The 24,346-nt window shown below is 49.6% G+C and overlaps 8 protein-coding genes across 8 annotated transcripts; 4 read left to right on the forward strand and 4 right to left on the reverse strand.

Annotated features, from left to right (window-relative positions):
* Positions 1-1,645: 1,645 nt before the first annotated feature.
* On the reverse strand, positions 1,646-4,030 carry FMAN_00549 (uncharacterized protein; the record flags this gene model as incomplete). Its single annotated transcript, XM_041825488.1, has 5 exons — positions 1,646-3,322; positions 3,373-3,471; positions 3,537-3,654; positions 3,706-3,800; positions 3,866-4,030. The coding sequence occupies 5 exons, from the start codon at positions 4,028-4,030 to the stop codon at positions 1,646-1,648; spliced, it is 2,154 nt and encodes a 717-aa protein (XP_041675880.1).
* Positions 4,031-4,614: 584 nt separating this feature from the next.
* FMAN_00550 (uncharacterized protein) lies at positions 4,615-11,189 on the forward strand (the record flags this gene model as incomplete). The annotated part of the gene is made up of 5 exons (XM_041826397.1): positions 4,615-6,198; positions 6,253-8,631; positions 8,686-10,451; positions 10,511-10,600; positions 10,655-11,189. The coding sequence occupies 5 exons, from the start codon at positions 4,615-4,617 to the stop codon at positions 11,187-11,189; spliced, it is 6,354 nt and encodes a 2,117-aa protein (XP_041675881.1).
* Positions 11,190-12,146: 957 nt separating this feature from the next.
* FMAN_00551 (uncharacterized protein) lies at positions 12,147-12,431 on the forward strand (the record flags this gene model as incomplete). The annotated part of the gene is made up of 1 exon (XM_041826508.1): positions 12,147-12,431. The coding sequence occupies one exon, from the start codon at positions 12,147-12,149 to the stop codon at positions 12,429-12,431; it is 285 nt and encodes a 94-aa protein (XP_041675882.1).
* A 756-nt stretch (positions 12,432-13,187) lies between these two features.
* On the reverse strand, positions 13,188-13,801 carry FMAN_00552 (uncharacterized protein; the record flags this gene model as incomplete). Its single annotated transcript, XM_041826619.1, has 2 exons — positions 13,188-13,580; positions 13,739-13,801. The coding sequence occupies 2 exons, from the start codon at positions 13,799-13,801 to the stop codon at positions 13,188-13,190; spliced, it is 456 nt and encodes a 151-aa protein (XP_041675883.1).
* An 822-nt stretch (positions 13,802-14,623) lies between these two features.
* On the reverse strand, positions 14,624-15,810 carry FMAN_00553 (putative ATP phosphoribosyltransferase; the record flags this gene model as incomplete). The annotated part of the gene is made up of 4 exons (XM_041826730.1): positions 14,624-14,994; positions 15,061-15,615; positions 15,668-15,702; positions 15,764-15,810. The coding sequence occupies 4 exons, from the start codon at positions 15,808-15,810 to the stop codon at positions 14,624-14,626; spliced, it is 1,008 nt and encodes a 335-aa protein (XP_041675884.1).
* Positions 15,811-17,884: 2,074 nt separating this feature from the next.
* FMAN_00554 (uncharacterized protein) lies at positions 17,885-19,634 on the forward strand (the record flags this gene model as incomplete). Its single annotated transcript, XM_041826842.1, has 6 exons — positions 17,885-18,378; positions 18,440-18,494; positions 18,552-18,631; positions 18,701-18,963; positions 19,024-19,324; positions 19,385-19,634. The coding sequence occupies 6 exons, from the start codon at positions 17,885-17,887 to the stop codon at positions 19,632-19,634; spliced, it is 1,443 nt and encodes a 480-aa protein (XP_041675885.1).
* Positions 19,635-21,753: 2,119 nt separating this feature from the next.
* FMAN_00555 (uncharacterized protein) lies at positions 21,754-22,234 on the forward strand (the record flags this gene model as incomplete). The annotated part of the gene is made up of 2 exons (XM_041826953.1): positions 21,754-21,944; positions 22,021-22,234. The coding sequence occupies 2 exons, from the start codon at positions 21,754-21,756 to the stop codon at positions 22,232-22,234; spliced, it is 405 nt and encodes a 134-aa protein (XP_041675886.1).
* Positions 22,235-22,684: 450 nt separating this feature from the next.
* FMAN_00556 (putative uroporphyrinogen decarboxylase) lies at positions 22,685-24,026 on the reverse strand (the record flags this gene model as incomplete). Its single annotated transcript, XM_041827064.1, has 5 exons — positions 22,685-22,761; positions 22,812-23,202; positions 23,261-23,796; positions 23,857-23,898; positions 23,972-24,026. 5 exons carry the CDS (start codon positions 24,024-24,026, stop codon positions 22,685-22,687), a joined length of 1,101 nt encoding a protein of 366 aa, XP_041675887.1.
* Between the last annotated feature and the right edge of the window lie 320 nt (positions 24,027-24,346).

Genomic DNA, 24,346 nt, shown 5'->3' on the forward strand with positions numbered 1-24,346 from the left:
TGTTGCGGCATGTCGCGTGTCTTACGCCGCTCTTAGGTATTGTTTTTGGCAACGGGATGCAAGGATAGAAAAGAGTCCTGTGTTGTTGTTGATGGTGATGATGATGGAGCCAATGGAACGACGCAGGTACTATAGTGAACAACGGCAAGTGGACTTTGTAAGTTGCACAATGTAGATGAAGAGATAAAGTCTGGTCTTTTGACAGTAGCTATGTTGGTCTTAAGCGACCTGAGGGTAGAGCACTCAGCAAGGGCGTCTTTGTCGGATTTCTTTGAGCTGCCACATGTGGTTTTGTATGTGCTTGGGACATTCAGATACCATAGATATGTCTACAACGCCAGGACCATGCCCACAAATAGACAAGCAGCGACCTTACGCTCCTAAGTTCAAAGGAACCGGAGCAGACGACTATCCTGTTGGGAAACAGATCGCAATGCGGACCGTTACCAGAGTGGTAGACCTCTCCAAGCTGCATTTACATGTGTCGTTGGCCGGTATCCTCCACTCTATACCACCCACCACACTGCACACGGGCCAACATGGAGAAGCACAAATAGAATAGAAGCCCTATGAGCTTAAGAGATGGGGCCGCTTGGCGTCCGGCCGCAATCCATTCAATAGAAACAGAATGTCATACTTTTGATTGTGCTCCCCTGCACCGCCTTATTCGCATGCCGCTAGTTCAGCCACGGCGCATTCCTTTGACGTGCGCATCCGGCCCCTCTGGCCCCTCTGGCTGTCATCAACCATCCTAACTTGAGACGTTGTTGACTTTCTATTGTTTGGTGAATCGATCTCGATCTAATATCCGTCATATTCTCTTACTTATAACCAAAGGCGTCTCGTAATCCTGCTACTCCAACAGCTCCTGTCAACCCCCGTTTTGCTTTGCTTCCATTAGCAGTCTTGCCCTGCCATGCGTTACCAGGCTTGTTATGTGGAGTGCTGTCGCATGTTTGCTTCAAGTGCCGGATAACTGGGACCAAGCGGCCACTCGCAGTCGTGCTGGCAGCGTCTGTTTGATGTGTCGCGGTAGCCGAACGACTAACCAACCAAATAATCCATAATTGTCCAGCTTGATCTAACCCTGTACCGGCCTGGCCTGTTGGTTATGTTTTGGCAGATCATCTCTGCCTTTAAGACTATTTCGTCCTGGCGTCCAAAAAAGAAACTGGCTTCTATTCGAAGCTTTGGCCATTTGTTCCTGACCACCATTTTCATCACGCCCAGCAATGTTGATAGACACCCTATTTTCGGTTTAGGTTCGGCCATTCGCGTCTCGCGTTGCTGCAGTGTATCAGATCACAAATTCTGTTGGTCTTCCACTTGCCTTGTTTGATCTGGAGACGAGTATAGAGCCCTTACAGATTGGGGAAAGTGTGATTTGACCTGCCTGTGCCATCCTCTCATTCAAGGCCCCATGACAGGCGATTGTTTTGAATAGTTCTAACCCTCTCCAATGAGAGAAAATGACTCAGCGTTTTCTCGTTAACACCATCATGGTATTGGTTGTGCTTGTATTGCTGTTGGAGTTGGCTTAGTGATAAGTCTCATGTCAAGCCTAAACATGGTTTAGAGAGCTTCCTAACACAGCCGTGGCGTTGACCAGGGCCCATGCCTCATTAAATCTCCGTGCTTGGAGTGTTCATCGGTTTTCAAACGGTCTTGGTGGCTCCGATGGTTTGATTGGCGGAGTCAAAATCTGATGTTGAGGAGAGGGTGATAGTGCGATTGGAGGAAGTATTGGAGTAGCAGCCTTGTATCTATTCGAACTGGCAGAGTCGATGGGGCGAGGTGGTGAATGCTTGGTTGGGGAGAGCCCAGCGATAGAAGGTATAGTCCCGTTCTGCTCGTGAGCTGCTCGATATATCTCGCGGCTGATCTGAGGTGTGCTCAACGCCGACTCAGCTGTTTTATCCCCCTGGAAGCTATCGATACCTTTCGAAGGACTAGGTGTCCGGAAGGACGTCATCGGTGTGGTCATAGACGTACTGCGTGGTGGGCTGCCCTGGATGCTGACATCTAGCTTGACAGGTGCCGGGATCACCGGTGTCCCTTGGGGTGTGCCAAGCGCCTCCTTACTCATCTCTGAGCGGGCGTCCATCATACTAATTGCAAAACCAACGCCATTGCCATTGGTATCAGGGGTGGAAGCCAATGGAGTCAAGCTATGTTCAACGTTTCCGTTAGATACGTCGTGGTCTCCATACCCTGTCCCGTTGACCTTTCGATCCTCCCCACTAAAAGATAACCCTAAGTGACTTGAAGAGCGAGATGGATCTGACCGGGTGCCGGAGTTAGGTGGACGATTGAGCTTCAGCTTGATGGTTGGTCTAGGACGTTTGGCTTCTTGCTCGCGCCGAATACAAGAAGCACATATATAGTGGAATTCTGGCTGGTCAGCTGCTACTTCGCTCAGCCCAACACATTGACTATGTTGCCAGACATTGCATCTCTCACAAGCTACGCTGTGAGCTCCATCGTCCACTTGGCCATAGAGACCACAAGTGCAGTCGAAAATCCAATCTTCTTCCGCATCCTCGAGCTTCTTCAGAGCTTGCTTGTTTTTCTCAATTTCAACTTGAAGGCGGCGTTCAGATAATCGTGTGCTGTTACTTGATAAGTTCTTGCTGTCTTCGGAGAGTTGTGCAAGTTCTTCCTCATGCTGGACGCGTCGTGCCTCGCGTTCTCGTAACCGTTGTTCACGAGACACCAGTCTTTTATCGCGCTCCTCTTCCATTTTAATTTGCGCCAATTCTTCTCGTCGTTTGCTTGCTTCTTCCTCCTTTCGGTGTCGTTCTTCCTCTCGAATCTGCTCCTCCTGCCTCTGTTGTTCAACTCTCCCAGCAATTCGGCTCGATCGTTTTGCATTTGCCATTTTGGCAGCGTTCGCTAGCTCTCGCTCTCGCTGTAACTCTCTGCGTTGCCGAGATTGTTCTTGTTTTTCAAGGATAGGAACGAGATGTTTTTCTAGTTGGTTGCGCAGGATTTTCTCATTCTCGTCACGGCTCTTCCGAAAACCATCCACGACAGATCGTACATCATCAAGAGTTACGGCGAGACATTCCCATGTCATTCCACCCAGGCCATCATCTTCAAGAGGGGTATCTTCTTTGATTTCTTGATCTGTTCCAACCACTTCTTCCGCATTCAAGGTTATTTGTCGTCTTTTGCTGGAGCGTCGACTTCCATACGATGATCTGGATTTCTTTGCTTTGGTGGGTTTCGTAATCATCGGAGGTTCTGTAAGCCGATACACTCGGTTATCGTCCAGCACGAAGTAGGTTCTGTCATCTGCATCCCAACCGTAAGGTTCTATTCGCTGGAATTCTGTTAGTGGCTAAGCCTCTTCTCGTTGAGATGTGAACTTACCCAACTTGTTTGCTCGCTATCCTTTTGCTCTTCCATCTTATCCCGAATACGCTCAGGATGGATCATGGCCCATTGGGTCAGTTGTTGCATGACCTTGATCTACTCAAGCAGTGTATATTAGCCTCGGATCACTGGCCGGGCCTCATAATTTCTTCATGGCCTACCTTGGTAAAAATGTCGAAATCGTTGAATTTGAGGGGTGTTTCACCAGAACCGAAGGGATTGTAGTTCGGCGATTTCTTCGTGAATTGTTTTCGTGCTTGGTCATCGAAAATTTCATGCCTTCGAATCACCATTAGCAAAAATAACATATCCCAATTTCTGGAAACGTACGTTAAACCACGATGCGACGAAACTAGTTTGAGAAGGGCAAGGGCAATGTCCGCCAAGATGCTGGAGTTCGGCTTGAGGCATTCTGTCTCAATTTCCTATGAAATTTGTTAGTTTGTGCGCCTGTCCATTACTGAAGTACTGGATTGCTGTGTGATCATACCTCAACATCGATAGCTTCGTCGATTTTCGCAGCCTTGCCAAATATGTATATCCACTGGCAGAGGTTCGCAAATTGCCACATATTACGGAGGCGATGCTGTAATGGATGTTCTTTTTCTCCATCGTCGCCATCGATGGCTGCAAGCGAGCGCTTGCGAGACGGCATGGTTGAAGAAAAGTTGATGATGTCGATGTCAGGATGCCAGCCAGTCGCGTTACAAATGTTAGAAGCGTGTTTAAGGCGTTTGCAGGTCGCGAAAAGCTAACGAGCTGTGGCGCCGTCAGCCACAAGCACATGCCACTACCAGTATCACTTTTTGACCAAGATACTAACCTACTAAGAGGTACCAGGTAAGCTAAGGTACCCTGGCTCCTGGGAATTCAGCTTACGACCTCCGTTTTCCAGGGGATGAAACTCTCCACACTGTAGCAGAAACCTTGTTCTATTAAAAGCACACGGCATTTCATGGCACTTTGCCAAAGAAGCTGCTGTGCGTACAGTGCGTAAGTTGGACCTTACTGTCACATCCAGCCGTCCTGCGGTATCTTATTAGGACTCCTGATTAGGATGTAGCGAACTGGCTACCTCTTCGCTTCCACGAATAACCCTGAGCAATACTTAGTTCACGCTCTCTTATCATTTCCCCCCCATGAAGCGTTAACGATGCTTCATTCTGGTAGTAGTACCAATAATCACCATTCTCCATGACATTGGACCGCATTGGTGGTCATTAGTCCTTTCGTTGGTCCATGTCTTCACACTCTTGGGATCAAGACGGGCGCCCAGCGCGGCGCCTGTCTATCCCGCTTCAGAACTTAGATGGATCGCATCTCGATACTCAACAGACGCAAGCTGGTCTGTCACGGCAAGAGCCAAGCGTTTCTCCGCCCGACGTTCCTCAAATGTCTGCCAACCTTCCTGGTATCTCAACATACTGGGACCAACCCTACGATCGTTTCGACGACGATGTTAGCCCAGGGTCACCCATAGATCCAATGGCTCTACAGGCTGCGCTCCCTCCGGGCATGGATCACCATCAGCCAAGTCCTCCAATGCCTTCTACACCGGTTCGTACATACGACCCGCCTGGTCCCTATGTCGAAGATGCGCCGAGTACCGATTACGCCGAGTCCGATCGAGTTCCGTTGACAGCTGGAGTTGAGCCTATATCTGGTTCTTTATCTGCCAGTAATTTGGATGATCGAAATCGAGACAGTTTTCAGACGGTTTCAAGCCTAGAAAACAGCCCATCGCGCGGTCGCAATACGAGAAGCCTTGGCGAAGATCTGAGAGCAAGCTATGGGTCAACTCGAAATCGCAACTTTGGCGCCTCTCTTAATCCCAACGAATATCGGAGGTCAAGATCGCCTTCTACATCGGGCGCTTTGTCCCGTGCTGGTTCGATCGTGCGGGCAATGTCACAGAGAGTTGTCAACATTAGCGGAGAAACAGAAGTCATTGATCACCGTGCATCGAGGCATCGCTCCCGCTCACCAAGTAGACATGATCAAGATAGGAATCGGGATACGATGAATTCGATGTTTGCCGATACTTCGTATCAACCACAGTTGGTTCGTTCGTCAAGCGAAAAATCTACAGAACCACGTTTTAATGTGACCGAAGCTGAGCCAGATATACCGAGGCCTCCTTTACCAAATCCTCTCAAAGGAAAGTCTCTGGGAATCTTCTCACCGGACAACCCTTTGAGACTGAGACTCTGCGACCTCTTGGTCAACCCATATACGGAGCCATTCTTGCTTCTTTTGATAGTCTTGCAGGCTATTCTTCTCGCGGTTGAGGCAGCTCCGAATGTATTTGAGAATGGACGCCCAGAAAGATGGGGACAACATCCTATTGATTGGGCTATGCTTGCTCTTTTCATTATCTTCACTCTGGAGATTATCTCGCGTATCATTGTGTCTGGCTTCGTGTTGAACGCAGCAGAGTACAGCACGATTGACCGTAAACGGGGAATTCGAGCCGCAATAGCAGACCAGTATCGTGCTGTTTTCCAACCAGAGCGGATTAAATCCGTCAAGAAGAAGTCGCAATACCGACCGGAACCGTCAGCAATCTCAAGATCTTTTACAACGTTTATGCAAGGCCAGCAAGCATTGCCAAGAACTCTGGAAGAGCACCAAAGGTTTCAGCTTGCTCGGCGAGCATTTCTACGCCATTCCTTCAATCGTTTCGATTTTGTTGCCGTTGTCTCGTATTGGATCACTTTCTGCTTGAGCATTTCGGGCCTCGAAACCAAGCACGATCTTTACGCATTTCGAATGCTGAGTTGTTTACGAATTCTGAGATTACTTGCTCTAACAAACGGTACTGCGGTAAGGTTATCATGATACCTTCACCTATCAACAAGCACGCTTACATGTTCTTAGATTATTCTCAGGAGTTTGAAGAAAGCAACGCCTTTACTCGTTCGAGTTGCATTTCTCCTCACCTTCTTCTGGCTTCTGTTTGCAATTATAGGGGTCCAGAGTTTCAAAGCTAGTCTGAGTCGGCAGTGCGTATGGCTTGACCCCCTTGATCCTACGGACCTTGATGCTTCCTACACAAACGAGGAAGCATTTTGTGGCGGTTACTTGAACAACCAAACGGGCGAAACCATGCCTTGGCTCAAGTTCAACAATTCAGAGTCCTTGACGGACCTTATGAATGGAACGAATGAAGGGAAGGGGTTTCTGTGTCCTCGAGGTTCCATTTGTCTTCAGCAATCCAACCCACACAACGGCACAGTCAATTTTGACAACATATTCAACTCGCTAGAACTTGTGTTTGTCATCATGAGCGCAAACACCTTCTCCGATCTTATGTACATGACCATGAGCTCGGATTATGTACAGGCTGCTCTCTTTTTTGGTGCAGGTATCATGATCATGATGCTGTGGTTGACGAACTTGTTGATTGCTGTCATTACCTCATCCTTCCAAGTCATTCGTGAAGAGAGCAAAGCCAGTGCATTCACTGTCAGCCAGGAATCCCCAGTGCAAGCTCGACCCGATGAAAGAATTCGCCGAACATCATCTTTACAACGCATGTTCTATAAAACCCGTGCAGTGTGGATTCTGATCATCACTTTTGGTTTGCTATGCCAGGCCTGCCGCAGCGCAACCATGTCAGCAAGAAGAGAACGCTTCATTAACACTGCAGAGATCATCGTTACCATTCTTCTCGATATCGAGATGATCTTTCGAATTGCGACTGATTGGAATTACTTCCACAAAAGCTGGCGTAACCTCTTCGACCTCGGCCTAGCTATTATCACTTCCATCATATTAATCCCCCCAATTCGCTACACCAGAGCGTATTGGTGGCTGACTGTGTTCCAAATCCTGAGAGTTTATCGTATTGTGTTAGCAATACCAGTGACAAGGGAACTTATTCTCCTCGTTTTGGGCAATGCCGCTGGTATCGGAAACCTGATGTTCTTTGTGTTTCTGATGACATTTTTGGTGGCGATTTTTGCTGCGCAGTTATTCAGAGGCGAAATTCCCGTGTATGAAGATGGCGAGCTCAATCGTATCTCGTTCTACACCATTTACAACTCCTTCTTGGGCATGTACCAAGTTCTGACAAGTGAGAATTGGACAGATATTCTTTATACTGTCACCTCCTACACTAGGCACAAGAATACCTCATGGATAGGGGCAATTCTACTCATTGGCTGGTTCATTGTGGCTTTTTTCATTCTCATCAACATGTTCATTGCTGTAATTCAGGAGAACTTTGATGTATCCGAAGATGAGAAACGGCTTCAACAAGTCAAGGCTTTTCTTCAAAGGCGAGACCTTGGAGCTTCATCTAGCAACCTGGCCCTTTCTACAATCTTTGGCCTGTCCAAACATCGCAAAAATAAGGATCCCCTCGACTACGGGCCAGCAACAGTCGAGATGCTTCTCAAGGATGCCGTGGTCCGCGAGTTCCTGGATGATCAAATGAATCCTAAATCTGAGGAGGACCGGCTGCACCATGCCCCTATTAGAAGCGCAACTACGTTGTTGGGTGGCGAGATCAAACCTGGCCGGCTCTCTGCCATGTGGGGAAGGGTGAAAGGGTGGTTCAGCGACAAGGAGCCCAACCCCTTTTATTCAAGCTTACGGTTTGACGGCGCGAACGATACCTCAGATCCTCGACAAATGGCTGAACAGGCAATGTCTGCCAGTATGACTCGAAAGAGGGCTCAGCGAGAGTATCTTGCGAAGTACCCAAATTACAATACCTCCTTGTACATCTTTTCACCAAACAACAGCCTGCGCCGGCTTTGTCAGCGGGTCGTTGGTCCTTCTCGGGGTATTGAGCGCATTGATGGTGTAGTGCCTGACACCCTCCTTTGGTACTCTTTCACGATATTCATTTATGCAGCAATCGTGGCTATGGTCGTCCTTGCATGTGTTACCACTCCTCTCTATCAGAAGGAGTACCAAGAGCAACATCAGTTCAGTATTAGGAATTGGTACATCTGGACAGACATGGCTTTTGCTATTGTGTTTACTGTCGAAGCTGCGATCAAGATCATTGCGGACGGACTCCTGTGGACCCCAAATGCATACTTGCGAAGTTCCTGGGGATTCATGGATTCAGTCGTTTTGGTCACTCTGTGGATCAATGTTGTTACGCTCCTCATCAATGACGGCGCTATTTCCAGAGCAATAGGCGCATTCAAGGCGCTCCGTGCACTTCGACTGCTGAATGTTAGCAACAGCGCCAGAAACACCTTTCACGATCTCATTATCGTTGGTTGGTGGAAAATCCTAGGCGTGAGTTGCCATCTCCTCACCTGTAGCCGTGTTCCTCGCTAATTGCTTCCTTAGGCCGCGTTTGTCTCGATGTCTCTGCTCATTCCGTTTGCCATTTATGGTCTCAACCTATTTAATGGCTTACTTTTGTCTTGTAATGACGGTGGCGACGGAATTAATACCATGGATAATTGCTATGGCGAGTTCGAGAGCACACCGTTTAGCGACGACTGGCCAATGCTCGCCCCTCGTGTTGCAGCGAACCCCTTCTTCAACTTCGACGATTTTGGGGCATCTTTGTTCATTCTTTTCCAGATTGTTAGTCAAGAGGGATGGACAGACGTCTCTTTTGCTGTTCAAGCCATTACCGGTCGCATGAAGCAGCCCCAAGACCTAGCGTCAGAGGGCAATGCCATCTTCCTCGTCGTATTCAATCTGTTGGCCACCGTCTTTGTACTCACTCTCTTTATCTCTGTTTTTATGCGGAATTATACCGAACAAACAGGTGTCGCTTATTTGACGGCGGAACAACGGTCGTGGCTCGAATTACGAAAGATTCTCAGACAAATTTCACCTTCAAAGAGTTCTTACGATGATTCTGAGAAGAGCTGGAAGAAATGGTGCCACAAGAGAGCTATCGAGAAGAAGGGTAAGTGGTATCAGACAATTACCGTTGTTCTAGTACTACATTTGATCGTGCTTGTGTCGGAGTTCGCCAGTGAGCCATGGTGGTGGACAAGATATCGCGACTTTGTTTTCTTCGCCTTCATCGTTGCATACACGGCTAACATTGCAATTCGTATCATTGGCTTGGGCTGGGTACGTTTCCGACGAAGCTCATGGGATCTCTACTCTCTGTTCATTGTCTTCGGTGCATTTGTTTCAACTCTCGCGTTACTCATATCAGACACTGAGATTGAAACCTATGTTCAGCTACATAAGGTGTTCTTGGTCGCCATTGTACTCCTCCTCATTCCCCGTAACGACGCGCTGGACCAGCTGTTCAAAACGGCCGCTGCTAGTCTGACAGTTATTGGTAACTTGCTTGCCACCTGGCTGGTATTCTTCCTGGTCTTCGCGATTGCTATGACTCAAGCTTTTAGTTTGACACGATTCGGCGAAGAGACTGCGGAAAATATAAATTTCCGAACCGTCCCCAAAGCCCTGATTCTGCTATTCAGAATGAGTCTGGGTGAAGGATGGAATGCTGTCATGGAAGATTATGCCAGCATAGAGCCGCCACTTTGCGTTGACGAGCCTAGATTCTTCGACAGTGACTGTGGTAGCGAATCGTGGGCCAGAATCCTGTTCATCGCATGGAACATCGTCAGTATGTATATCTTTGTGAACCTGTTTGTATCACTCATCTACGAAAGCTTCAGTTATGTCTTCCAACGCTCGAGTGGCATGGCTGTTGTTGATCGCGATGAGATTCGACGGTTCAAAGAAGCTTGGCGAAGCGTTGACCCAGCAGGCACTGGGTATATCACCAAGGCAGCTTTCCCCCGTCTTCTTGGCGAGCTTTCAGGCGTCTTTCAGATGCGCATTTATGATCCGGAGGACAGCGTTCACTCTATTTTGGAAGATATTAGGGATGATGTGAAACTCACACACCACTCGTCCATCGCGACAACCAGCGGATTCAGTGGCATTGACCTGAACAAACTCAATGCACGATTGAGGAGGATTGACGTGGAGAAGGTGCGCCACCAGCGTCGGCGCTTTAACATTTTTTACGAGGAGGTCTTGGTGTCCGCAGATCCTGACAGGGGCATCTCTTTTACGAGTGTCTTGATGATTCTTGCTCATTATAACATCATCAGTGATAACAAGAGCCTGAAGTAAGCTGTCCCACCCGCCGCAATTCTATTCACCAAGGCTGACAAAAAAAAACGCAAAGACTCGAAGAGTTCCTAAGGCGTCGAGCTCGTCTCCAGCGAGTAGACGACCAAGTCCGACGTGGCGTAGTGTTGGGCTTCTTCGACACATTGTAAGCTATCTATAGCCGAACCCATGAATAGAGAATTGCTCACCATCAACACAGATATTATTCAAGACAATTCAAGAAACACATGCTACGAAAGCACTCGGCCCGCATGACGGCAGTGCCACAGCTGAACATTCCGGAGATTCTTGTTGAGAACGATCTGAGCGACGATGAAACAGGTGGAGCAGGGCCGAGATCTCCCCTCTCACCAGCCTCGCGTCCATCGAGTGTTGACGCAGGCGAGCCACGAAACTGGCTGGGATCTGTGGATCTATCGTTGCACGATACGTCGTGGAGTCATCCTCTCAGCTTCCCCAGAGCCGCGCCTCCATCGCCCACAACACCTGCGCAACCATCAGCCTTTAGCTTTGAGATCGAGGAGGATGATCCACATGAGCAACAGCAACAATCGACGACGCAAGCAAGATCGTCAGCGCCCTCGGGCCGTGAGAGCAATCATTTGGACCCCATTAGCCCTGTGCAAGTCCGTGGAATGCTTGACGACTCGGTTTGGGGCGAGAGTATTCGTCGCAACGCCACCGTTCGACAAACACAGAGCAGGGGCTCGCAAGGGTATGATGGTTTTCACTGAGGGGCAAGCGGTTGGAGGAGTTGAAGTTGCGGTTGACATGGAACTTGTGAGGAGGAGGGAAGCCGTCCAATTTTTATGGTGAAACAATGCGATCATGCACATCCATCAATGGAAGTTGCATTCAGGAAAAGTACTCATGGCATAATTCAAAACTGAGCACGGCGTTGCAGGGCAATTGATACATGAGCGAAGGGAAAAGGGGGGCAAGGCTACCCCCGGCATCCAGTTTCGGTCGATCAATATTCAAAATAGACACACATTTTTCATGCACAGAACGTTCAGGTAACAGGACGGCATCAGTGTAGCCCAGTGCGGTGATACGTACGAACAAGGTTGTGCGAGACTGGAGACCTGACGCTTGTCTGATCAACGGATGCCTGCGACAAAGCACCCTTGTTTCGTAATCCTGGTGACGTTCCAACTGAAAGTAAATTGATGGACAATGCGACTGTTTCAGCCGCTAGTTGTGAGGTTGAAACAATCCGTGCGCCCACATTCCGAGCCCCTGACACATTCTGATGCAAGGACTGTGGTTCTCTTTTCTACACTGCCACTTTCTTTTCTGGGTCTCGTGTCCGTTGTCGAGAGTGAATTGATGGATAAAGGTTAAGGTGGTGCCTCTCGCGTTTCCTGCTTTTGCTTGCTTTGTCTATCTTTGTGTTACCCAAAGAACCATCGTTCGCCCGCTCGCTCGTTTCTTGTTGACAAGACAAGACCAAGAGTCTGATAGAAACATTTGACAGGCTGTGCCTCTTTTTTATACCTCTTGAACTCGTTCACTCATTGAAAAATCCGGTCAATCATACGACAACTGCTGGACAAGTTGCTCGTTAGCTCTTTCGCCTCAACGACCATCGCGATCATTTGCACCCACGCCACGCTTATTACGCCAGTACCATACTTCACTATTACGCTTCAACACATTCACTCTCGGCTATTCTTACGCACTCTCATACAATGGCCCACACCTCCCGCTTCGAAACTATGACTTCTCGCTTCTCACCCTCACGTCTGCGCAACTCTCTGCGTCGCAGCTCATCAGCCTCCACCTCCACCCAGGCTTCCTACTCATCAGTCAGCACGGCAAGCTCGTCCCCTGTCGTTGCCATCAACAGCATCATCTCGCGACAGCCTTCTCTGTTGCATCTAGAGGCTGAACGCAAGAGCTTCGGCAGTGAGTTGAGCCTGCTTGAGCCCAGGCCCATTGTCTACTGGGGCAGCGTGGAGGAGCGCATCGGTTAACGTCTTTATACGCATGCTGCTTTAACATGAGATGTTGCTTTATGGTTTACGCGTTGAAGATTACAATTTCCGGGGATTTAATGTGGTGTTAGGCTTGCCTTTTGGATCTCTGGCAGGCCAAAATAGGGATTTTTCAGGAGACGGCGTTTGTGTGACTTATATGGTTGTTCTTCAATTCTTGACCGAGTGACAATTCGGTATGGCATCAAAGATGAATGATCTTGCCAAGTTTTAGATCCACATTCAAATTCAAACACAATCAGACCTTTAGTCCTCCATTGCTGTCTGAGACCCTCTAAGAAAAACAATCCATTATCATGATCATTACATTTCGTACAGTGTCATATCCTCGGGCACGAAATCAAGCAGGGGTTCGAAACGCCTGTCACGGCCCACAAACACTCCTGAAATACTTTGTGTACAGAATAACACCAATGCTTGATGGCCAATGCGTGATTAGCTCATGCCTCAAGATCCGGGAGATCGCTCCAAGAGACGATGGTGCAAATGGTGCTCTCAATGTGAGACACAACGATCGCCGATGAAATCATCAAACGACATCGCCTCTTTGCCGTTGAAGAGAAAACAAGAATCCAGATCGATGGAGACACATGTCAGTTGGAGGGAGATTGTTAGGTGACGGTGCTAAGGTCCTTGTCTGGAGTCAACGGTTGATACCACCTCGCGAAACAGAGATGGTCTCTAGATCTTGGCGGAGCTTCAGGTATCATCCGCCTTCTCTCCACCCTGTCATATTCACGGACCCGTAGGCGGAACAGTATGATTCGCGGTATGAGGCTCGACAAGAGAAGTGACACTGTAATACAGACGACTCGTCAAGAACCAGGCAGCACTCGCAGCCAGAGCCAATGCCACAGTCATGAACATGAGCATGTAAGACCGCATCTGAAACGCTTCGTCTGCTTCCATCTTCATGAGCTTCTTCTGCTTGCTGTGATAGTGCCAGCGGCCATGGGCATCATGATCCCTATGGCCAATGTGTTGGTATGGCTGCAGGAACCATCGGGGTACCCATTTCGCTTGCGAGTTACCGGTACCGTAGAAGTCGTTGCGGCTAGCAGTATGGCGAAAGTCGACCAGGAGGAGTGAGAAGAGGAAGACGGTTATGTTGACAGGCGTCATGATGAGCTAAAATACCTGTGTCAGTGTTATTGTGACGAGCAGAGAATACGACCTTGTTCGTTGATATCATGACTTTGAAACAAAGAGAACATAAGACAAGACAAGACGTTTCCAGTCTTCTTTGGCAATGACCACAGATAATGTCTGAGCGGGGAGTAACCTACGGAATAGAGAGTAGAGGGCTGGTTATTACCAGCATTCTCAGGCTGGGGACCAAATTTGGCCATGATGGGACAATGAATATGGTAGTGTACTATGACGAGTTTTGGGGGATTTCTGGCGGTGGATGTGAGTTCAAGTTTATAGCAAACACATGTCCCAAACACTTCGTTTCTAGGTCGTTGTTGGTATTTGATTCCTGGGCCCACCTGATCAAGAGAATCAGACTCAGACAAAGAGCTTATGAATTGGTTGTGGCTCACTTACGTAGCCGCCCTAGTGAGGTCATCGCGTGGAGGTTGCTAGCTAATCGATGCCCGCAGGATTCCCGAAGCTCCCGATCACCAACGTCAATCATCATTGTTAAGTAATTATTCCTGTAATTGTTGCGGGGAGGCTCTACTTTGGATCGAGAAAAAGACTTTTCTTTTTCTTTTTCGTCAGTTCAAACCCCAACAAATGAGCTTTTCGTACGATTCGCATGTACCATCTGAGCCATATAACATGTTGTCCAGCCTCCAGCAGAATCATCCTCAGTCCTTCTGCCAAGCCACCATCTCAAATCATTCAGCCTCATCGTGATACGACGTATGCGGCGTCGATCATTCCAGCCCAAGCTCCAAGTCTAGGTCCCGGTAGGATTCGGCCAGGCACAATCTCCAATCTTCGCCTCAAGGCGGGAAATGGTTATTCAAGTTTCAATAGGGATATCTCATTACAACGGAGGTGACATGGCGCTTACAAGCAGCCCATACATTACAACCCCCCTCTTTTAGCCTGATACCCAGCCAGCCATTGATTTTCCAGAGCGCCGTTTGCCCATGAATCCCACGCCTACCGGTGCCTATGCATATCAACGCCTTCTTGCCTGATCCCTCATGTGTCCCCTTTCAGCGCGCATTGTGAATGTCGAGGACAAGGATGTCCTGAGCACCAATTCGGGTCAACTCGTCCATAACCAGAGCAATCTTCTTCTTCTCGACCATGGAGCTGACTGCAACCCAGCCCTCCTCGTCCAGGGTAGTAACTGTCGCTGAGCGCTTCCCAGGAGTAACCTTGGTTGCCTCAGCCAGACGGCTTCGCTCGACATTATATTGGCACAGGACGTAGCTCTTGGCGGTGATAACACCACGGATACGCGAGGTGATGAGGTCGATAAGTTCGGGGTTGGATGGCGACTTTGACTTGATGAGCACGGCGGTAGAGTCGACAACAGTGTCAATGGCCTTGAGCCCAGCAGCTCGCATGGTCTCTCCAGATTCTAGACGTTGATCGTTAGTTATGGTCCGTCACGATCGGTGAAGCAGGCCTCGAGTATTCCACATACCAACAAGGTCGACAATGCCCTCAGCAACGCCAAGAGCACATGCTGCCTCGACACTTCCACTCAACTCAACAATCTTGGTGCGCATCTTGCGAGGCGAAAGCTCGCCCTGTACATTCTCGCCCTGCTCAAGCTTCAGGAAATAGTCGGCAGCCAGGTTGACGAAGCTCGTCCCAATCGTCTTTCCAATGAGATCCTCGGGGGTCTTGTACTGGCCCTTCTCGGGGACCTGGACCTGAAGCTTGCAGCTGCCGAAGCCCAATTCCATAACCATATCAGAGCCAGCAACCTTATCGTCGGATGACGACAGATCAACAGAGCTGCGTCGCAAGTGATTATAGGCACGGACTGAGGCATCATGCTCCTGGACTTGGTCCCATCCGGTGATACCGAGGTCGCAACGACCCTCGCCAACGAAGGTGGGAATGTCGGCGGCGGGGAGGAAAATCAGGGCAATAGGGAGATTCTTGACAAGAGCGATATCGAGACGGTTCTCACGACGGAATTGGACGTCGGCGCCCTCGAGGAGGTTCAGTGTGGCAGCATTGAGGCGGCCCTCTGTGATGAATGAGCATAAGAATGTGGATAGGAAGGATATGGGACGACTCACTCTTGGGCACAGCAAAAAGAAGACGGCCTTCGAGACTGGAGGGGATTTTGAATCAGCGACCACATAGTGAAGGTGGGATTGAGGGACGATTTTGACGGTGCGAAGGTAGCATCGGGGCGGACCAACCTGTTGACGAGATCCATGGCTGGCTACAGAAGTGCTGCAATGCAATTCTTCTTCCCTTGGACTAGGTATAGGTAGTTTGAATTAGGTAAATCACACAGCAAGGCAAGGCAGTCGGGGAATATATTATTGTCTGTGGTGACTGCTAATGACTCCGACTGCGGGGCTTCAAGACGATGGCGGGGCTTCGTGTGTTTGACTGTGGCACCAGCATGCATCATTTCATACGCCGGGGCATTGTGATTGGGGCTCTGGTCAGGTACCTCATAACCAAATCAACACTTGCACAGACCGACCATCGGGGGAAAGATGTTGACAGGTCCACCAATTAGGAGACACGCAGATAACACGGTGCTGAATGGAGTCATACATCCACCCACTGCATGTGGATGTTTTCTGAAGTCCATATCCAATATTGAGCATTTCAAGTTACGAATCGAGGCCTTTGTTTTCAGAACATGCTGAAGCAATGTGTACCCGAAAATGTATTTATTGAAAACATGAGACTTTCAATTGCCTTTGCCAATCAAACTTAGCCTGTTGGTAACCGCAATGCCTTTCTGTAATCACTTCCCAATTGGGCTCTTGTAAATGTTTTGTCGTTACAATTGACCAACAACAAAATGTCTTGTGCACTGGATTTGTACCGTGTATCATGCGGTTGAGACTGCATCCGAACTTAGACCGGATCGGCAGCAACCAGACGAACAATAGGCGGTCGAGCCGTTATCAGGCGAGACACAAGAAATTGTAAGCGTTGAACGAAGCCTTTGATCAAGACGTTGCGGGTCCGAGGGCAAGGAATTAATCAAGGTAGTTTCCCCATCTGGTAGAGAGTCTGGAAAGAAAGCGAAGCAACCCCAACGCGATTACTTATTACACGGTGATGCAGTCATGTCATTCAGCGAGCAATGTGGCTGGCTGTGGTGCTGACCGAGACAACATTTTCCGAGCAACTTGAATAAGATGGTGTGCTCGCTCAGCATGTGTTACATTAGGTACTGTCTGTGATTGTGGTATCATGTGGCTTGCGTTCATTCATATGCACCTTTGTTTTCCTCGCCTTCGCGGATGTTTGCCCGTCCATTCACCTTTGTGTTACACTCTCTAGGAGGTGTGCTACCCAGGTCCTTTTTCCTGTCATGTTTCTTTTTTCCGTCTCTTTGCTGACGCCTACTTGATAAACCCCGATGGCCCAGTCCTTGTCGAGTCTCAGTCAAGGTCTCAGTCAAGGTCTCAACCGCAACAAAGTCTTTGTCCAGTTCAGCCCAGCTCACTCAGCCCAGTCCAGAGCTGAGGAGTCACAGATCTTGGCTTCTCTCGCTCGCTAAGCTGCCTCAGCTACCGGTTGGTTCGGTCCAAGCCCCCTATGACATTTCTGTCTAATTCTCGGGGGCGCCTAGATATGCTATACCATACCTTAACCACTGCGTCGGGATAGAACTGAAATTATCGTGGAGATCAGAGTTCATGAGCTTGGGACCATTACGGCAATAAGTCCTGGGATAACGGAGCCGAGTCAGGGAATCGAAACCCTTTTAGCGCTCCCGGGCCGCGCCACTTGGGAGCTAAAACTCCAGCTCCACCTCAAACTTTCCATCAATTTACACTTTACCTTCAGCCGGGCTTCTGGGTTCTCCACCTGCCGCCGCCCGCGCGACGTCGACGATCCAGCCCTTAAGGCACCTAACTGACTTTGCTTTGCTTTGCTTTGCTTTGCTTCACTTACATCCTTCCTACCTTACCTCACATTGTATCGTCCGCCTCTCCTTTTGGTGGCTTCGCCTCCTGGCGCTTCTTCTCCCCTCAAGACCGGCATCTGGTCTCGTCTTGTTTCGCTTCTCTTCGCTCTTTGGCTCAGGACGAACTCCAAGGGGATTTCCGCGCAACGCAACGCAACAATTGTCGGAGCATATGCTCTTATAGCTCGCCCAGTCCGCACAGATTCTCCTCTTCGCTTCGTCCTCCACAGATCATCCATCCTCTACGGATACCTACCTCCCCAACCTTTTTATTCCTTCTTATATTATATCCATACGTAGACCTGCACTCAGCACCAACTCTCGATAACCTTATCATCGATCGCAAAACGCAATGAATTCCGCCTATCACCCGCCCGACATGTCGCAGCGAATCCCTGGCCCTGCCTATTCTTCCAGTGCACCACCACCACCGATTCATACCTACCAACAACACCAGCATCCTCCTCCGCCTCTACCGCCCCCGACTCAACATCACCACTCGTCTCATCCTCCCCTGCCTCCTCCGCCGTCAGCTCCACATCCTCACCACCAACATCCACCTCCGCCGCCACCTTCCCACTCGCTATCTTCGCATCAACACCATGGCCAACCACCCCACCACCAGCCTCAACTCCCACCATATGCCCCGGCTCCATATCAACAGCCTCAGCCGAGTCAATACCCGCGGCCCCATCCGCACCAGCAACACGTCCCTCCTCCTTCGCAACATGATGATCATCCTCCCCCGCCTTCCTCGGGCCCATCGCCCACCGACCATCAGAAAGATTCCGAACACGTTCCCCCATCCTACTCCAAAATTGAAGAAGGATCAGGCTGGAAGTACAGGTTTGTGGCCAAGGCGGATCCTTCAAACTTCCTTCTCGACCCCGCTGAAACGATTCCATAGTCTCGATGTGAAGCAACAACCCGTGCGTGCGCGCATGTGTGGATTTGGCGATAAGGTCTGTTTGTTTCGTTGCCTGTGAGCCCTGATCATATGTCTCACAGTTCTGATTTAGGATCGTCGTCCAATCACGCCGCCGCCATGTGTTCGTCTTGTCATAATCAATACCGAGACGGGTAAAGAGGTTGACTACAAGTACGTTGATGCAGTCGCGAGAGAGAGAGAAAAGGGGCATATTGGATTGTGCTAATACATAATGTGTAGTACCCTAGACCACGCCATGTTTGTGTTATCGGTCGATCTGTGGAATCATGACGGTACCAAAGAAGTCAACCTGGTGCGGTCCTCAACTGGGACTGGCGCTATGGCATCCTCAAGTACCTACACTTATTCGTCCTTAGAACCAGGAACCCCTTCGTACCAGCAACAATCTCTGCCCCCGAGCCGCGAGTCTGGATATGGGCAATCGCAAGGGATGAACTATGGGCAGGATTATCCCCCACCGGTGCAGCAGAGCTATGGTCAAGGTTGGTCGAAACAAGGAGGAACAACAAGCGAGAACAAATCCATGTCTGACACAAGAGTAGCACCGTCGTACCCGCCGAGCAGTTCCTACGGTCCGCCCCAACAATATTACCCGCGACATAGCGGTTACAGTGCCGAACCTTCGGCTCCTCCGCCAGGTGCCCCTTTCCGTAATGGATATGGACAGGATCAAAATGCGCTTACTCGGATGGCAGTAGTGGGAGGTCAACCCCAAGGGATGTTTACGAGAAACTTGATTGGCAGTTTGGCCGCAAGCGCATTCCGCCTCGAGGACACTGAAGGACAATCAGGTATCTGGTTTGTCCTCCAAGACCTCAGCGTTCGTACAGAAGGGACCTTTCGGTAAGGGCAACTGGATTTGGTCTGCGCCGTGGCTTGCAATTGCTGACGCTGAAGTTGCAGATTAAGGTTCTCCTTCGTCAACGTTGGACGCCCCGGAGGGCAGGGAGCAAACGTAAACCAAGGCCGAGCGCCAATCCTGTCGTCTTGCTACAGCGAGAGTTTCCACGTGTACTCGGCCAAGAAGTTCCCCGGCGTGTGTGAAAGTACACCATTGAGCAAGAAATTTGCAAACCAAGGCATCAAGATCCCGATCCGTAAGGACGCCAACATCAAGGGCGAAGGTGATGAAGAGATGTACGATCAGAACTGAAGAATCTGCGTGAACCATATCACCAAGGAAATATCCATGATTATTTGGCCATGTCAGAGTTAGGGTTTGGAAATTTGGCTATTCAGATAGTTGCAATCCGCAGGAGAATGAATAGCTGGCGCGCACAAAAGGCAATCGGCACGGGGAACCAGGCCAAATCATGGCTATCCTTTGTACAAGGCTCCAAAATATGTCGCCAAAATGTATGGAGTTACTGCCCTTGTCAGACAAGGCGTCATGTCATTGAATACTGAGTATAGATGCCGGTGTTGGTGTTTTGGAATTTGAGTCAATTTCTGATACTCCGTACTTTGTGCTTTTGTCCTAACGTTAGCTTGCAATGCAGTGTGCCGGTGGTGCTGCAGTTAGACACATCTAAAGGGCCAATAAAGAGTGTGAAGCCAAGTGCGGGATCGACAGGGCAAAGGGTTCCCTAGCTCGAGAGCAGAAGATGACAGTATCATGGCCGAACCAGGGGTTCAAGGAGTCAACGTCATCGCACTTAGACAAGCTTAGCCGCCAAATTCAGGGTCTTGTGTCGGATTAGCATGGGACAACCCTGATGGAATCTAGCTGTGTACAGTACAAGCTACTGGCTACAAGCCACAAACAGCAGCATCCCTTGCACATTTCGAGATTTTGAGGTCATGAGGCTTGTGATTGAATGCCTTTTCGAGCAGGTTCTCCCGGGCTTCTTCCATAGCTATGAGCCACCAAGCCAGACCAGCCCGTCGTGTCGGGGCACGCCAGTACAGAAACGGCTATGGATAATTGCTGGTGCCGGCACGCAAGAATATGAGAGTTTACGCCTTATGCGGGAGCGAGCGCCGCTGGGAACTCGGAGCCCGGCGAGAGCGAAGACGATCTACAGATCTCTGATGGATAGATTCTCTTGGCGACGAGAGGCCATTCGGCCAACTCAGTTTCTACTTGACCGAACAGCGAGGCCTTGAAAGGGGAGAATCTCATGGAAGACTCATGTTGTCATGACAGACATGAGTCGCATACCTGACGTGGTAGGCGCACAACTCACGGAGAATTTCGATGTTCTCGTTTGAAGACCGACTAAGGAACTTATCTTTCACTAGGTACGGAGTACCCTATGCGCTTTTGCAACTATAGGTTGGCTCGATATACGATATTCACCCTTTCGGTCCCTGAGTGAGGTCAACTTCCTCACTGCTCGGCTGCAATTTATGGCTGAGACCCTGGCATCAAGTAACCCCAGCTCTCAGCATCGAACCCCTCACGGGCCTCATAAAAGCTTGTATTGACTTCGTATATCGGAAGTACCTTGCCAAGATCTGGGGCAGCACGAGGCCATCAAAATTCATTACGCAACCAATTTCTATGACTGGACATGGCCTCTTAGTGCCATGACCAAGTGGAACTGGCGCACGGGTACTTGCGTCTACTTGTCCTAGACTTGGGCGAGCTTTAACTGAGCCTCATTCTTCAAATGGACAAGGAAGGGTTGAGAGGAGGACAGCGCTTTTCAACTAGAGGTTGAAAGAGAGAGTTCGATAATTTGACTCAAGAATAGACTCCAAGGTAGTGCAAAAGAAGCACTTTCAGCTACAACGCCCAGCTGAAGAGATCTCGCCCTACAGCTCACAACTCATTAGCCCAGGTTCGGGGCAGCCTAGTGAGCACAAGGCCAGTCTAGGCCATATACTCTATGGCTGGGCGCAGTGGTTCGGTGGGTGTGAAGGGGAGGGAAAAGGCCGCAGCGCCTGGGAACCTATCGAATTTTTTTCCCTCTTGCCCCTGTTTAGTTGATCATGGGAACACTTCCAGGGCAGGGGAAAATTTGGTAGCAAGTTACAACATCAATCACGAGGACTTGGCATTGGGTTAAAAGCTGTCACCACCGCCTCCAGCTAAATCTTCTTCACTCAAACAGACTTTTCTCTCCATCATTACAATTCCTTAGGGACGTCCTCCTGAGCGTTTGACTTAGCAACTTCTCAGTCTACTCAACAACTCCTCGACAGTCATTAGTTTCGTTGTTAGTCACACAAGAACACTGCAACCAGCTACCTACATTACCTACCTTACACAACCACTACCCCTCAACAAACAACAGCACTCTCTCCTCCAAACTCACACATCTTTCACAATGCTCTCCTCTCACGGTCGAGGCGGTGCTGGCAACATGGCCGACTCAACCCACACTGAGAAGACAGATCTCAGCAAGCTCCAGACTCCCGTCCTCAAGGGCTCTGTTGTCACCACCGGCCGTGGTGGTACAGGCAATATGGCCAAGAACGATGATCCTCGCGAAACCCGCAAGCGTCAGGACGTTGAAGCGTAAGTTTTTCATTCCTCCTGCCACTCAACATCGGGGATCATTCTCTTTGGAATCGTTGCTGACCCGAGACAAAAGTATCCCTCGACGCCCCTCATCTGGTGCTCAGCATTCTGGCCGTGGTGGCGCGGGCAACGTCTTCAAGGACAAGGAGACAGAGTTAACGCGCAAGCCTAGCAACGACGAAGCTATCACTGACGAGGAGGAGCCCAAGTCTGCCAACTCACCTACTGCTACTGGCGAGTCGTTGGCTCAGAAGGGCAAGAACTGGCTTTTTGGCAAGAAGGCATAGGACTTGAGAGACTTTCAGGTGTTTCACCATGCTCAATTATAGGCATGAGAGATTTCACGTTCTACTTCTATTGGGTTCAATTATTTTACAGTACAGCTCGGTGTTTTTGGCGCCTTTGACATTGAATCTTGAGCAGGGGTTCTGGCTACTAGGTAGACAATTTTATGAAGGACGGGTCAACTTACAAGACAAAGGTGAAAAGGAGGAAAGCAAAAGTCAAGATACCATTGGTTCCCATGAATTAAATAATCTACAAACAAAGTTTTATCTTACTCAGAACCTTGGTCATGCTGTTTTACTATGTTACAATTTTTTCGTGTCTACTGGTATTCTTCACAATGCTTTTTCTGATGCCCCCCCCCACCCTTATTTACTTTGATGTTCAGCCCAGCATAGACAGACGGTATCTCAAAATACGCCTCCAACACAGCACACAGTAAGTTTTTCCCGTTAGTTCTTCTTGGTTAAACGGTGAATCTCCTCGAAGTAGTGCTTGAGATGATCAGGGTTTACGCCAGGTGTAATTCCTGCCTTTGGTCAGCCCCTCGTCCAGTTCAGTATTGTGACGCAAACTTACCGTGGCCAAGGTTGGCGATCCAGCCCTTGTTTCCAACCCAGAAGCCCTCGACCATCTCCTCGACGGCCTTGGTGATAGCCTCCTTGGTGCCATACAGTACCCCTGGGTCAGCATTGCCCTGGAACACAATGTTGCGGTCGCCTCGGATCTTGACGGCCTCCTTGGGATCATGCAACCAGTCCATACCAACCACATTATAACCCAGGTTGCAGGCAGAGTCGAGTGCGTACCAAGCACCCTTGGGGAACACGGTCATGGGAACCTTCTCCAAGCCGAGGCTCTGTAGCTTGGCGGGAAGCTTCTCGGCGATTTGCTTCAAGTAGGGCTCAGAGAATTGACGGTAAGAAGAAGGGCCGAGCTCTCCTGCCCAGGAGTCAAAGACCATCACTAGCTATAAAGTTTACAAGTCAGTCATATATGGTACAGTTCTAGAGGAGAGCATTCTATACCTGAGCACCAGCCTTGACTTGAAGTGCCAGATGATCCACGCAGATATCGGCGATCTTGGCCAAAAGCTTCTTCGACTCCTCAGGATACTTGTAGATCCATGTCTTGACCTGCGCAAACAGCTTGGTGCCACCACCCTCGACCATGTAGCAGAACAGCGTCCAGGGAGCGCCGCAGAAGCCAATCAAGGGCACCTGTCCCTCAAGCTTCTTGCGTGTGAGTGTGATGGCGTCGTACACGTAGCCGAGTTCAGCAGCAACATCGACGTTCTTAGCGAGCACCTGGCCGTACTGTCCGTCGTCGGGGTTCTGGAGCGGACTCGGGAAATGAGGGCCCTTCTTCTCAACCATCTCAACAATCATACCCATTGCCTGGGGGATGACAAGAATGTCGGAGAAGATAATGGCGGCATCGATGAGACCTGAGAATCGGCGGACAGGCTGGAGGGTGATTTCAGTTGCGACTTCAGGGTCGCGGCAGCATTCGAAGAAGTCTCGGTTACCCTTGGCTTCGTGATATTCCGGTAGGTAGCGGCCGGCTATCAATTGATCAGGTCAGTCTTGTATGCTTATACCCGTATGCCAAGATGTCTTCTCACCTTGTCGCATCACCCACATAGGAGGGCGTTCAACGGTCTGGCCTAAGTTGCAACACAGCAAGTCTCAGCACAATTCTCTCGCATGATTCTCACAACTGAGGCTTGGACGACCCACCCCATGCTGCGCGAAGCAACAGGTCGTTCTTGAGAGGCGCGAAATCCTGCGACATTCTATGTGCTGTTCAAATTATAGTCAAGTCAAATTGGTACAGCAGCTCAGGAATAATTGCAAGTTACAGATTGTGGCTTTTAAAAGAAGTTCCAGTTAAATAAACTACAAATGCCCCGCCGAGGACTTGCCCATAGGTATGGAATCATACCTAGGTAGTGGAGGGGTAGGTATGTACAGTTGCGGCCGAGCTACTGAGCACGGACAAGGCTGATTCCAAATGAACCAACCAGGCCCACCTCTATGCAAGCTTAAGTACCTCACCAATCGGCGCTCGGAACTTTGGACGGACCGACACGCTGTCATCACAATGCTGCTAGG

Source organism: Fusarium mangiferae, assembly GCF_900044065.1.
Source record: "Fusarium mangiferae strain MRC7560 genome assembly, contig: FMAN_scaffold001, whole genome shotgun sequence".
Lineage (NCBI taxonomy): Eukaryota > Fungi > Ascomycota > Sordariomycetes > Hypocreales > Nectriaceae > Fusarium > Fusarium mangiferae.